Raw genomic sequence first — 16,160 nt, 5'->3', positions numbered from 1 at the left:
CTTCCGATCGACAAGCTCAGAGTCCTAACCCACTGAGCCACCGCGTCCCTAGGTGTAAGATACAGACATCCAAAAACTTTTCAAATTACCATCACCATCACTACCACTTTTCTCAGGTTGAGGATTAAATTCCACACCCCAAGTTATTTGGAAAATATCATCCATGTATCCTACCTTTTTCCTTAATTCAACAATGTCTGGCCCCAAATATTTTTGAAGGAAAAAATCATAGCAGGTCTAGCTCTAAAAGGAGAATACTTGTGAAGTTGGCAAAGTTATGACAGTAACACATGTACTGCTCAACTACTCATTGTATACGATTATAAAACCCCTCCTTAAAAATAAGATCTAAAAATCAGGCAAGTATCACATTATTTATTTACTTTTTGACAGCATCATCGAAACTACCATGAAGGTGACATGATTTTGCTGAGTTATCTTGTTAAAAATATGCTAAAGTGACTTTTAATTAATTTGATGCTTTATTTGGACTTACGAGGTTTTTTTTTCCTTTTTGCGAGATGAGTGCAGGAAGGAGACAGATGACCTATAACTGGGAACAGTAAATCCACCTTCCCAATTATGTCTTCCCCAGACAAAATCATTGCTAAAACTCCCTGCCATCACTACTGCATTTGAGTGATGTTGTTGTGTCATGATTCGATTAGCTGTACTCCTTTGTACTCCCTTTCACTTTCACCACTGTATCTGCTCACTTTTTTTTCCTTTTACCAGTTTTTAGCCACTTTGAGTGATACTTGAGTATGAGAATGAGAACATATGGATGTCTATATGTGCATATTGGAAAAGTGCTCTTAAGCTGCCATGCTGGGAATCAAAAAGAAGTGTTTGTGTGGACTTGAATGGCATTTGTATCATCAGTTACGCTTCAAAATATATTCAGAAACAGTACTTCAACCCTAACATAAGCACAGTACTCATTGAAGTAACTTGTCTTTTTTTCCAATATTCATGCAAGCCTGACGAAAGGTGCAGCTATGTTAGGAGTAATATTAAAGTTATTATATTTTAATGGTTTGATTAAAGCAGCAGTGTCTTTGTTTTGGACTTGTAAGAAGCCTGAAAAAAGTCATGTGTGTTTCACATGACGTTCAAAACATTTTTTAAAATCATTTTTGAAGTGGGACTACCCTATTGTCAACGGTGCTATCAATCATCTCCCCAAAAGAGGTATGGCTGGCTCCCATGCTCTTGTATTGTGAATAAAAATTGAGGGCAAGCTTTTTCTCATAGGCATTTACATGGTAAAATTGCTCCAGATCATCTTTAAAAAATAATCCCCCTTGCCCCATTACTGAATATTTAAAATTCTTTCTTTTATTTTTTTATATCAGACTGTTTTATTGTTCTTTCTTATTTGCATGAAGCTTTGGCCTCTTTGGAGATGAACAACACTATGAAAATCAGTAACAATACTAGTAATCATTGTTATCTCTGCGTTTCCATGTACTCTGCATGAGCATTCCTCTTCCTGAGACATCCCGTGGGAAAACTCATTTAGGGGTGTAAAAGGAGAAGAAAGCCACTATTAGGTACTGAGACTCTTCTTAGGCAGTAAATCCAAGTATTCTAGGACTGAAAATCGGGGAAGCAATTGGAACAGAGGGAGCCATTCCAGAATAACTCCCTTTACTTCTTTACCTGAAGACTTCAGAATAGTTTAAGGCAGGGGGGAGATGCTGGAATCCCAGACAACTCAAGTCTGATTTTGTGCAGTAGCAAATTGCATGAGAAATGGAATAGCTATTACAGTTTAAAGGCAAATTATATGTTTTGCCTCAGAAATTAATTTTTGTTTTCCCCCTTGTCAATTGATAATTATAATCTGCCAGTTTCACTCCTACATGTGTCTGCACATTTTAAATGCAGATCTCAGTTCTTGTAGCTGCTGCTGAAGATAGAGGGGGAAACATTCCTTTCAGCATTAAACTGTGACACATTTGTGTGGGCTAAATGAAAAAGATCCATTTACGGAATTCAGAAAGATTTGCATTGCTTGGACAGCCTCCAGCAGGGCTCACCAAAATACCAGATTACAATAATTACCCTGTCAAATGCTTAGCAATCAAAATGTTGGCTGGAACAATGTAGCCCCACATTTTGAGTATAGGCATGGCAAATGCTTAAATGCAGAATGTGCTTTTTGCAGGGCCAGGAGGGAAAGAAAAAAATGGAGGGTTAACTGCTCTCTTCTAGAAGAAGTATCAGGAGCCATTTTCATTCCATGCATAGTTGTCCACATTAGGACCATCCTATTCTCCTTTATTTTATATGAAACAAATACAGTTGGTCCTCGACTTACAACAGTTCATTTGGTGACCGTTCGAACTTATAGCAGCACTGAAAAAAGTGCTTATGACCATTTTTCACACTTATGACCCTTGCAGCATTCCCACAGTCACGTGATTTACATTCAGATGCTTAACAATTGAGTCACATTTATGACAGTTGCAGGGTCCTGTGGTCACACGATCCCCTTTTGCGACCTTCTGACATCCAAAATCAAAGGGGGAAGCCAGATTCACTTAACAACCATGTTTCTAATTTCACAACTGCAGTGATTCACTTAACAAATGTGGCAAGAAAAGTCATAAAATGGGGCACTTAACACACTTAACAAATTTCTCACTTAGCAACATAAATTTTGGGCTCCATTGTGGTTGTCAGTTGAGGACTACCTGTATTAATATAGATTTAGGTATTGATGAAGACTTTGTGATGTTTCTTTGCATTTCAAGTACTTTATCCCATTTGGTTTTAGCACTATGTTGCTTTAAAATAAGGGACACGGTGGCTCAATGGGTTAGGATGGTGAGCTTGTCGATCAGAAGGTCGGCAGTTTGGCGGGTGGAATCCCAAGTGCCGCGTAACAGAGTGAGCGCCTGTTACTCGTCCCAGCTTCTGCCAACCTAGCAGTTCGAAAGCATGTAAAAATGCAAGTAGAAAAATAGGAACCACTACGGTGGAAAGGTAACAGCGTTCTGTGCACCTTTGGCGTCTAGTCATGCCAGCCACATGATCACGGAGACGTCCTCGGACAAGCGCTGGCTCTTCGGCTTTGAAACGGAGATGAGCACCGGCCCCTAGAGTTGGAAACGACTAGCACGCATGTGCGGGGGAACCTTTACCTTTACCCTTTACTGCTTTAAAATAATCTTTCTTACAGACGAACACGTTCCAGGAATGTGTTGTAATACAAACTAAGGCTACCCAATCTAGACTGCAAAAATCTTGACAATCACTAGATGGCAGTAAATTAGTTAATTAGTTTTCTATCTAATAGCCATCTGCATTTTTGCAACCCAGATATAATAGTCCTAATGTAGCTTAAGGTGGTCCAAGAAGAGCTCAATCAAAGATGTTGAACTCCAGTATTTGGCTGGATTTCAACCATTTATAATCTACCGTAAGATGAAATGGAATTTGAAAAGAAGGCAAGGTCAAGTCTGGTTTCTGCAGGAAATTTTATGACACTGAATTTCCCTCAGTCTAATGGGAAACAGGAATCTCTTGCAGTATTGGATATATAATTTTATCAAAAGAAAGTTGCAATTGTGCATATGTATATCAATACATTTTGCTCATAGATAACATTACTACTGTTCTATAATGAAAGGCTCCCCTATGAAATCTCTGAAGTCTCCAGAATTTCTGACTCACAGATTCTGTAAATTTTAAATATTTTCTTTAGTGCTTTACATTAAAAAAAATTGCAACAAGAAGTGTTTGCAATAAATACTTTTTGGAAAGAGATTCAGTTCTTAAGTGAGATGGGTGTGAGAGAAAAATCTTAGTTCAGTCCTAATCCAGTTCCTTAATTCTATTAAGTAAATGATAGTGTTTGCTTCCATCTTGTTGGTAATAAATAAATTCTCAAGAATATAGTGATATAATCCAATGTTATAAATCTGACTTGATGGATTTGTCACAACTTTTGTCATTTGGTGTCAGGTGTTTGTTTGCAATTTTGGTTCCCACCTTGGAACCAAATTTAATATGTGGGCATTTAAAATGTGGACTCTATTAGCATTTCAGTTGTTTGTTTCCCAGATCATGCAAAAGGACCATTGAACTCTGTTGTCCATCCATCCTGCTCCTCCATTTAACCAGAGAACCTCTATTGTCAACAGTGCCTGCTCACTTAGTATTTTTAGTAGCAAACAGCCACACGTGATTGCCCATCACAACTATGCCATCCCTAAAACTCCAGAAGATTGGCCAAGAAAACTACTCACCCCACCAGTATAAAATATACAGTATTGAGGAAGGAAGACGTAATTCTACAGATTACATGTAATTCCCTGATTCTTTTCTCCAGCTTATCTGTTTTATACAGGGAACTATATGGAGGACTGATTATTACAGTATTTTATTGTGCTGGCATCCTACATCCCCATATAATTTCAGGAAATGTTAGCATTCATTTCATTTCCGTTGTTACATTTGCATTTGTGTCATGCCTTTTCTCCAGAAATTCAAGGTAACCTACAACAGAATCCCAATTTTTCTCAGAACAAACTAATTGGATAAGTTACTGTTAGGCAAAGCTTCCATGATTAAAGATGGAGCTGAATGTGGGTCTCCTCAGTCCTACTTGAGCATCTTAACCATTAAGAATCCTGGTTCTGATTTTCTCCTGTCTGCCGGATCCCACCAGTTTAATTACCCTGGCTAACAGTTTCTGAACAGATAAAATTCACTTCTCTGGGTCATGCCTGGCCTGCCTTTCTTTCAACTGCCTGTCAATAACTGTTTTGCTACCTGATTTGTGTTGCTGTGTGTGTTTACTACTTTAAACTGCCAGACATCCTCAGAAACAACAACCTTCCTACAGAGCTCTGCTTAATTAATTTTGGGACTCTCACAGAAAGGCATTTGACATAATTAGGAATTATGGATGCTGGCTGTCCATCCTGTTTTAAACTGATTGCTTGTTAATGGCCAGAAATGATTGGCTTGAGTTTCCTTGATGATAGATTGGGGGTCTGAGTTAATATGTCTTGTTTAGGCTAGACTGAGGTTTTTTACACAGATTTTCAACATTTCAATAGGGGAGGGAAATGGTCCCTAAATTCCCATTTCCACAGGGTCTTCTGCAAAACACCACCGAAAGGCTGCTCTGGTGACAGATCTGTCCTTATTTGAAGCCTTGGCCACCAAATAGTTCCTTATTTAAGGGAGGAATTCCAAAAAATTATACTACCCTCAACTTTAAAATAGTGTAAAGCTCCACCTCCAGCAAAAAAACCCCTAATCTGTTTCTCACTCTCTTTCACACACGCTCAGAGATAAAGAGCAAAAATGATTGACTACCTACACCTTCCATTCATGGGCAAACATGTTCATATAAAAATTGAAACAAGATTTCTAACTCTACTTTTTACTCTCAAATTTTGAACTCTCTCTTTTCCTAGTTTTACCAGCTGTACCATATCAGCTAGGGGGGGAGGAAAAAAGGAAAAGTCTATTTTTGCCTGTAGGAAGGACAAAAAATTATAATAGTAGCATGTTTATGAGGAGAATCTACATGGAATCATAAAGCAGTCTTAGAAGTGCTGTATCTTTTGCGAATTGGATGATGAATTAATAAATTGCCCTTGCTTCCCACTTACATAATGCATTCCTAAGAATAGCTAAGTGGATCCCTATTATAGGCTTTGTTCAGTGCTAGTAAAGATTTTTTTCTTTTTCCCACACATTTTGAAAAATTCTTTATTGTGCTGCTGAAATCTCCATTTTACTTCAAGCATATTACAGTATAGTGAGCTTACATGCTGCTTTATTATTGCTGTTGCTGGACTACTACATTAGTTTCAAAGTCAAAATATTTCCAAAATTTCTACATTGTATAGTAAGTTTCTCACTGATTTGTGCACTATCCAGACACCTGAGCTTATTGAGTAGTTTAGAAGTATGGTAGACAAATAAGCAGGAACTTATTAAATTGTTAGGATGGGTTTCTGTTTCAAATAAAAACATTCTATTGATGAAATGATTTCTGAACAACAACACCTGAGACACTAGATATGTGCTGATATTTCACTAGCCAGTTTGCTAGCTTCTGCAGAGTATATCTGAAACCAAACTTGGCAACAGATGTTACATCTTTATATCCTGCCTGTGTTCAACAGAGCAGAATTACCCATAATCAGTCATTACTAAATGCCACGTAAGTGATAACTTTCCTCCCTTTTTAAATTGTTTGGATGTTTATAAATTTCTATTGCCTCTCTAATAATTCTGGGAAAACAGCTGTTACCTCATGACAGGATGGTGATATTCTCGAAGTTTTATGACTTCTTGTCCCTTGTCAATAGACTTCAGCCAAACTGATTGCCCTATGTTTTTAAGCCTAATGTTCCCTTAAAATTATCTCTGCATGTTATGGAGCATCCAGTTTCTCTAATGTAACCATCCCTACACTTACAATTTTATTTTATACATTCCCTTAATTTTTAGCTTCAGGAGTTTATACTTATTAGAAGGTAGCAGTTGTTATGTCTTGTGTGCCATCCTATATTTTGCTCCTATATATTTTTTCCAGCATTTTTTAATATTATCATACTTAAAGAAATGCATACTGTTCATAACATTAGAAGTAATATACTTTATCTTGTGTTTATACCTAAGCGCAGGGCTTTTTTTGTCATAGAACGGTCAGAACGGAGTTCCGGCACCTTTTTTGGATAGAACCTTGTAGGGTAGGCAAGGCGGGTTGTATGACATGTGTGAGTTCCCGCACCTTTTTCTTTTACAAAAAAAGCACTGCCTAAGCATATGATCCAGCTGCCAGGTATTTTTTTTTAATCCCAACTCAAAATGGACTTGGTAAGGAAAAATATATATAGCAACAAACTGTAATGTTTCTGGAGATGTTCTCTGTGTATGTGCATTTATGTCTGTAATGTTGTTACGTTGTTTATTATATATTCATTACTTAGAAAGGCATTATAAGATGCTGATTTTGGTGGGGTGACAAATAAGGCAAAGCAATAATTTAAGCCTAGCCGTTTGTTCCTCAAATGAGAACTCTGGGTTGATTTGTTCAGTAATCCATCAGTTTGTTTTCTTGGCTCTCCATTGTACTATCAGAAGTCTTCTCCAATACCAGAGTTCAAAGGCACCAATACTGTTTCTATTCTGTTTCTTGAAAGTTCAACTTTTGCTTCCATAGAGTGTCACAGAGACTACCATGACTTGCACAATTCTGATCTCTGTGGGTGTAGACACATCAGGAGCATCTGAATATCTTTTCCAAGGATATGTGTGCTGCGTCACCCAGTGCTAGTCTGCAGCACATTTGTTGTCCACTTGTTCTTTTGCTGGCTGATGCTAAAAGACAGAAGATAATCTACCACTTCAATATCGTTATTGTCAATTCTAAGGCTGATTGTTCTACCTGTTATTGTTAGTTTGGTCTTTTTACATTTAATTTTATTCCCATTTTTCCCTGTGGTATATGCCACGCTAATGATAGAATGATTGTAAAGTGTTCAGATTGTGAAGTCATTCCATAAGACTCCTTTTCTCTGTTTCTGCTAACAGTAAACTATTGGCTTCATAGATTATTCAAGAACAGAGTGTCCATTACTCAACAATCTGAATGTCCATTATATCTATACATATTTAGAATTACATCATTTGTGTTTATTTGGATCATTTTCATGGATCTATGGATTACTTCAGATATAATGGATGTTGGGGAAATGTCCAGAAGAATTTTGGGGGCTATTGTATCTAAAGTCCACCAAACTGGGGCCTGTTATGCTGAATATTTAATGTATTAACAAGAACTTTACATCTATTTCTGAGCATATAAGATTCTTTCAGCCCGAATAGAAACCCAATCTGTAGCGGACTGGCATTGTCCTGCATAATTTTCAGGTGTTTGGTGTATGTTCATTGATTTTGACATTAAAAGACTATTTTGAGTGTTTTGAAACAAATACAATATTGGTTGGCAGTTTAACTTCGCCCACAGATTACCATTGAATGTAAAATGTAATGTAGTCTTGACATCATTCAAATTACTCATCTACCTTGTGCATTTTCCCTATTGACAGGAAAGAAAAAGCAATTCCCTTTAGATGTTCCTACCATCGGATCCATGGGAACAATCAAGCTGCCAACAAACCAGAGAAGAGAACCCATACAACTCTTAAGCACACTCACTCATCATAAATCAATAAAGAGAAATATCTTTCAGAAGAAATGGAAGAAGCAAGTTATATCAGCACTTTTTATGTTTAAAATGGATGATTATGATCAATCCTCCTTCCAGCCAATTATTTTTATGAAAGGGAGGCAAAATGTTTTTCTTACAAATGTTACTCTTGAGGCATTATTCACTGATTTATCATAAGTCTTATTTCACAAAAACAAGCTATTAAATACAGGGTTTTCATTCTTAGTCAGCCATGTGGAATGCTTAACATAAAAATGCAAATAGAAAAATTTTGTCCTATCATATTTTGAAGCATGAAGCCCTATAATGGACTGAATCTCAAAGAAACTATGGCTCATTTTCCAACGATGCTGCATGATTTCTACATTTATTACTTTTTAAGGCAAAGTACCATTTGCAAAGATTGTAGGTTAAAATATGTAATGTACATGAATGGAGTATTGTGCAATTTAATATGTACATATTGTAATACTCCTTGAAATGGTTTTCGCTGATTTTTAATAGTTTTTGTTTAATTGAAATTGCATGCATATGGAACGACTTTATTCATACTTGTAACCACCTAAAACAATTATCTCCATCCTCAAGGCATATTGTGACTGCAACTTCAAGAAATTTGGCTTTGTTGGCTAGGAAATTCTGATAGGTTAGTACAAATGCATCTGAAGGGCATCAGATTGAAGAAGATGGTTGTAAAGGGAACTGAATTTGTTGACCAAGGTAAAACCAGCTAAACATATGCAATAGCATAATAAATAATGCCTGCATTATTATCCCTTTATCACTTATATAAATAAATCATAGTAAAGCATAAAATATAATAACATTGTAAAAGAGTATCAGAATAAATAAAATTTGAGCCATTTAAATAAAAGAGAAGTACAATCCTGTACGTTTGACCTTTACATTTATTTACTAAGTAAAACTTCAGCTTATTTCAGCTCTGTGCCTGAAATTGTCAGAAGGCAATCTGTTAGTTATTTCATAGGGGTAAAAGAGCCAGGGAGTCAAATTCTTATCTCCTTCACTGCTTTTTCATCTGAGCAGTTGATTCATGGTCACATTTTTTATTATGATTATGCACACAGATCTGGCAATCAGAACAAGAGGAACTGATGTGTAATATTCAGCTGTATGTCCTTATCTATTTACAAATACGTACAATAAGTTGGATAGGAGCATATAAGAAGAGTGGTAGCCTGCAAAAGGAAGAAAAGAAATATGAAGACTTTGTTGAAAGCCAATATAAATTCTATGCTATTAGAATTTCAAAGTTGAGAGTTAAATTGTATGCAATTTCAAGGAAGGATGAGTCCTAAAATGTATAAAATAAGCATGATATTTTTTCTGGTCCTATAGGCTGATTAATTACTAACATAGATGTTTTGATAATAAAAAGAATTTAAGGTAGATGGAGAGCAAATAATTGATTAATTGCTCCCAGTTAAGTTTAGTGTCTAGTGTTGGCTTCAGATGCATATTTTTAACTGATTTACAGGATGAACAATAGTAATTCAAAATTTATATTGAAACCAAATGTTTACAAAAGTTGTAGATTTGAATAGATTTGTGTTATAAAGTAAGCTTTTTGAGCATTAAATAAATCGAATGAAAGGTTGCTTGTATTTACTTCCTAATTTTGTTTACTGTCTATATTTCTTTATTCGTTCAGATTTCTTAAAATACACAATAATTTACTAGCATTTTCACAAATTTTCTTATCCTTGTCTTCAACTACAGTTTCAATGGAATTGCTGACAAATCTCCTTCCATTGCCCTTCCTTTCAGTACATATATAATTGCTTAAAGCAATTTTAGTTTAGCATGCTTAAACCAGATTATATTAGTTCCTCTTTTTCAAGCTGTTGGTTCCCATCAACTCCCTCCTTGATGCAGTCTGGATGACATGTTCAAACATCTTATCTAAATCCAGATACATATTTAAAATATGCTAGGCATAATTTGCTTAATAGGAACAGAATGTTTGGTAGAAATGAATTTAGAATTTTATTTAATGCTGAAAAGAATTTTATATTTAAATGACAGTACTTATTTTAAAAAAACAACCCATTGATTATTTCCAGTAAGATTTAATTTCAGCCAGCTCTCAATATTTCCAATAACAAGAATTAGCTTTTAATGTCACTAAGGCATCTCACATGATATAGATATGTGTCTTTATGATCTCTCTTATTAGTAGATTAACTTAGAAAATATACTGTGAGAAGGATCTTGGGAATCCTAGTGGACAATCACTTAAATATGGACTACAGCTGCCAAAAAAGCCAACTCAGTCCTAGGCTGCATTAACAGAGGGATAGAATCAGGGGCATGTGAAGTACTAGTACTGCTTTATAATGCCTTGGTAAACTCACACTTTGAGTATTGTATCCACTTTTGGTCGCCAAGATATAAAAAAAAATGTTGAGACTCTAGAAAGGGGGCAGAGAAGAGCAACAAAGATGAATAGGGGGCTGGAGGCTAAAACATACAAAAACAATTGTAGGAATTGGGTATGTCTAGTTTAATGAAAAGAAAGACTAGGGACAACATGATAGCAGTGTTCCACTATCTAAGGATCTGCCACAAAGAAGAGGAGGGTCAACCTATTCTCCAAAGCACCTGAAGGCAGGACAAGAAGCAATGGATGGAAACTGATCAAAGAGAGAAACAACCTAAAACTAAGGAGAATTTCCTAACAGAACAATTGATGCTCAACATTGAAAGTTTTTAAGAAGTGATTGATTGGACAAACATTTGTCAGCCGGCTCAGGAATTCTAGGAGTTGAAGTCCATGAGTCATAAAAGAGCCGAGGTTGCCTACCCCTGGCCTAGAAGACCTCCAAGGTCCCTTCCTACTTTGTTATTTTATTATTCTATTACTGGGGGGAAAAACAATAAACTGATTTTCATCCACTGCAAAATAAACAGGAGTGTAGAGGGTTTTTCATGCAATTAACTCCCATTTACCCTGAATAGGAATTTGTTTCTTATAGAAGAAGCTGTGCGTAAAAATTTCTTAAGTTCCACAAATAGAATGGAAATGAAAAAAAAGCCCTGTTTTCCAGATCTTTTGGTTTTCTGCTGGAACTTAGAGCTTTACTGTGCTGATGAAGCAGTTCACAACAACAAATTTGAGTAGTTAGACTACTCATACAGCATTATTAAAAAGTTATTTTTTGAAAAAATGTATTGTGGAATAGACTTCAAGTCTATTTACATATCTATGTAAATCTAATCAATATGTGTGTGTGTGTGTGTGTGTGTGTGTGTGTGTGTAACAGAGATTTTATCAAATTTTAGGAAAAACCTGATGCATATGAATAGACAAATTTCATACATGGTCCTCTCTATCCTATCCTAAAATTCTAATTATAATACTAAAATTGAATAGCAATCAACTCCACCCATTTTTCAAAACAAGAAGGAAATTAATTTGTTTTGCTTACATTCTTTTGTCCTGACAAGAAAATTCAACTGCAAATATCAACACAAATAGTTTTAGTTGAAATAAATTCTTTCTGTCAGCAGAATTAGGTACTGTAGGAGGGAGGCTATATTTGCAATTATTATTATTGCTGCTCTGGTTTTAACTTTTTTGTAAGCCATCGAAAACCACTTTATCCCTAAGTTACAAACCTAGAAACAGAAAATAGGCTGCCTCCTTCATGAGGGGACAGCAATGCAATTTTGGGTTTTATCTATTTATGCCAATGTTGTATATGGAATTCCTGGGTGAAGATTCTACAGAGGAGAAAAAGAATATTTCTATAGCAATTTTATGACATTTGCTGGTATGAATAAAATGAACAGAGTTTAAAATCACCAGGCTTGCTATCTCAAGGAGACAGGTGAATTATTCCAGCTATTACTGTTTCATGCTATAGCAAACACAGAAGCATTGAAGTAATTGAATAGTTCATATGCAGGAAACCACAGTGAGCTGATACAACTTTAAAAGGAACAATATATATATACAGTATACAGCTGCAAGTTCAGAGATAAAAGAAGAAGCGGAAGAGGATGAGGAAAAAGTTGCTACCTTACCGGAAGATAGCAAAAAAGATTGGTGTTGCTGGTCTTTTCAAGACCGTTATCGCTATAGTATTTCTTCTACTACCCTGTTCCTGGATCAATCCAGACACTAGAGAGCCATGGTTTTCCCTTAAGCTTCAGACAAGAATGAATAAGAGAATAAGGCTTCAGGAACCTATGCCTCTTTAATGAAAATCATTCATTATTAAACTGTATTGGGTGCTCGGCTCTAATGGATTCTGACCTGTGTACAAAATTAGAAAAAAATAACTGATAAAAACAGCTAAAAACCATGATGTCATAACCTGTTTTGTTTCAAACTAGTTGAAGCAGATGGCCAACTATGCTTATGTAGAATAATGAGTGCAACCATTCCCATGGTAAAAGTATACTAGTAATTGCTGTTATTTTATTGTGCATCATTTAGGGACAAACCCTAATACAGTGATGGCGAACCTTTTAGAGACCGAGTGCCCAAACTGTAACCCAAACCCACTTATTTATTGCTGGGTGCCTGGTGGGCGTGGCCTACTGGGTAGACGTGGCTGTGGTGGTCATGGCAGATTGGGTGGGTGTGGCCAAGGTGGGTGTGGTCACCTCAATGTTGCTTGTGGGGAGGGATGCCTGTGGGGGGTGGGCAGGGTTGGGGGAGATACAGGGGGTCTCTGGTAGGTGGGGTGGTAGGCAGGAGGCTCATCCTGCAAGTGAGGCAAGACAGGGTGGGGGTGCCATTGCCATAGGGCAAGGCAAGGGCTGGGGAGACTGCTGCCTGACACCATTGGCCCCTGCACACAGAGGCCAGCGAGCTCATGGGGCCGACAGTGTCTGTCAGCAGCCAGTGTCTGCCAGCCCCTCAACTGGCACACTCTGGGGCTCCACAGCCCGCCTCCAGCAGTTCAAAGAAGCCGCCTCTGAGATGGATGGCCAGCTGACAGCTGAGGAGGTGATGCAGTGGGTTGTGCCTGGGAAAAGGAGAACATGCGAGGCCAGGATGGAGGGGATGGAGGGGAGGGAAACCCACCGTGCCGGGATGCATCCGGCCATGTGGGACCTTGGTGAGTTAGCGGGCAGCTGGTTGAAGAGGGAAAGTTACCATCTCCGGGCATGGTGCGCGTGCCCACAGAGAGGGCTCTGATTGCCACCTCTGGCATGCGTGCCATAGGTTCTCCACCAATGCCCTAATACATGAGAGTTCTATGTCTCTTTTTTGCCTGCATACTCATCCCATCTTGTTGTGAGCAGATGGCAGAAATTCTTGAACAGTTTTTTAAAAATGTAAATAAAGGCTAGACTAATCCCATCTTTGATACTTCTTCCCCCAATAGGAAAACCTTTTTTTAATTCAGATAAGCTTTTAGCATCAGAGTTGACATTGCTGTTCCCTGTTGTTCTCTATTCTGATGGATGCTGGATCTGTCATACTGATTTGTTTTTATTTGTTACATTTTAATGTTTTAATCACAATTCTGAATTTTCATCTGAAATGGTTTGTAGTAGAAAATAACAGTTGAATGAAGAACTCTGATATATTAATGTGTCCAGAAGCAGTTTCAAGACAAAACAAATACATGGCAAACTAAGCCGCTCCCAAACCACGTATAAATCTCTTAAAAACTGTTGCCAGATGAAGAGTCATGAAAGCTAGCTGGAAGAATGTCATAAGAGGAACAGAATGATATTGGGCAATTGCCCATAATGCAGTGGTGACTGAATAAGCAGTATCTAGAATCAATATTTTGATTTTGATTGCTTAATCATGGTAAAATGTGGAAGATAAAGATTGTAATAGTTGTTCATTCTGGTTCAATTGGATGAATGTAATAATACAGTAAATTATAATAATTTTTCTTAGGTTTAGATTATTTCTAAATTGACTGCATATTCAATTCAGGTGAACTTGTGCATATTTTTAGGATTGCTCCTACTCACTGCTTCACATATTGTAGCAATAAGTACAATAGATAATACAGTGGCACCTGCTTAATGGAGACTACTTTTCCTGTATATTCTACACCTTAAATGTGTGTTTCCAAAGCTAAGAAATAATAGATCCATTGCAATCACTTCATGAACACTGAAACTTCCAGAGACTCTCTCATTGGAAATTTGAATTTGAATCTGATTCAAATCACAAATCACACCAGGAAATCAATTAAGATTTTCAGTCTTAGCTAACATCTCAACAATGCAGCCAACTGACTAGAGACCCATATTATTAATACTTAGTTTAATAAAGTTTGTTAACATTATTATTTATGCTATAGTTTGTATGTACATCCCAAATTAAATACTAACATTTGTTGACTTTCATCTTTCTGATTAATAAAAGCAATATCTTTGCTACTTGTTTGCATACTTAAAAGCTGTAGGTAGTAAGAAATACAGGACATGAGCCTTGGAAAAACCATTCTAAGGCTGATTAATTGTAGACAAGCCTCTTTCTCCTGCTTTTTCATCTTTATTTCTTATTTAGGAATGCTTTATAGAATGATTTTTAATAAGGTCTTAGCTTTTTGCTGCACTCATCACTTTTTAAGTCTCAAACTTTGAATGTTAACCATGCAGGGACACCTAAGGAAACACAAAAGCGAGAATAAAATTGTGATCAGCTCATTGAATGTTACTGCTATGATTTTATGCCTAGATCAGTGTTTCTCAACCTTGGCAACTTTAAGATGTGTGCCTTTCAATTCCCAGAATTGCCCAGTCAGTCACGGACCACAGGAAATGATAATGCAGATCTAATTAATGATACTGCAAAAGCATAATGTATTTATTTTTGAAAAAATCTGAAAAACATTGCAATGTGGAAGTCAATGCACCACCAATAGAAATGAAATAAAAGTTTAAATTAAACAGCATTTTAATCTAATATAAACTGTCTTCTGTGTTTGATTATTGCTGTGTGCTGGTCATCTTAGTGGAACAAAGGATAGTATAGTTGAAGGAAGAGAATAAGAATAATAAACCAGGACCCCTCTTAGTAAAGCCACTATTTGTGCCATTGTGCTAGGTATAGGTAGAGACGGTGGCCTGAATTCATTTGTGGGGCATTCTGAGCTTGTCAAAATATTCATCCATGTTGCAACTTCAGATCAATTCCAATGTCAATTTCAGTGGTCTAGAAGGGACAATCCCCCTTTGAATTCATTCTGGGCCACTCTGAAACAGCAAAGCTTGCCACCATGACTTCACTGAAACTAAGAAGAAATGTTAACTATATATTGTGGAAGTTTGGCCTCCCTTGTGGTAATATTGTAATCTACATTTTATACAGTTGAAGGCATTGCGAAAACTGAATTATCCAGTTCTGGAAAAGCAGAGCTGAAATAGTTTCCTATAAAATGGAGAAAATCTTTAATAAGGGACCATGGGATAAGACTTCAGGATGACATAGACCAGGGGTGTCGAACACAATTTCATTGAGGGCCGCATCAGCATTGCAGTTACCCTCAGGGGACCGGGTGGGTATGGCCAGGGTGGGCGTGGCCTACTGGGTGGGCGTGGCTAGAGTGCATATGGCCTACTAGGTGGGCATGGCCAGCTCTACATCGTTCGCATCAAGGGTGCCTATGGGGGCCTGGGCAGGAGTGGGACAGATCTGAGGGTCTCTGGCAGAAGGAGGGTCTCTGGGCCAGGGCCAAGGCAGTGGGGGCTGTTCCCTCACTGTTTCCAGGATGGCTTCGCGGGCCGCATGAAACCACTTCGCGGGCTGGATCCGGCCCCCGGGCCTTGTGTTTGACATGTCTGACAGACAGCTTGTAGTAAGAGCCTAATTCTCGATTTAAACCATGGCTATCCTGAGACTCCTTCAACTCCCCATATATGCAGAAAGGTCTAGAGGAGACATGTCAAACTCGTGACGTCACGCAACATATCAGAGCTTTTTCCTATTGCCAGCAATGGGGTGGGCGCGGGT

The 16,160-nt window shown here is 37.4% G+C and overlaps 1 protein-coding gene across 1 annotated transcript in view; it reads left to right on the top strand.

Annotated features, from left to right (window-relative positions):
* The window catches only part of BEND5 (BEN domain containing 5), a gene marked incomplete at its 5' end in the record, with an annotated part of 887,332 nt that extends 878,899 nt beyond the window's left edge, over window positions 1–8,433 (top strand). Inside the window, one exon of the mRNA XM_081323189.1 lies at window positions 8,085–8,433. Coding sequence (XP_081179315.1) covers window positions 8,085–8,202 — 118 coding nt within the window. The 3' untranslated portion in view covers window positions 8,203–8,433. The remainder of the gene's footprint in view (window positions 1–8,084) is intronic.
* Window positions 8,434–16,160: the final 7,727 nt, after the last annotated feature.

The sequence above is a fragment of the Vipera berus genome, assembly GCF_964194415.1.
Source record: "Vipera berus genome assembly, chromosome: 3".
NCBI classification, from domain to species: Eukaryota; Metazoa; Chordata; class Lepidosauria; order Squamata; family Viperidae; genus Vipera; species Vipera berus.
Note: the sequence above shows the minus strand (reverse complement) of the source record. Positions and strands in the feature narration are given on the sequence as shown.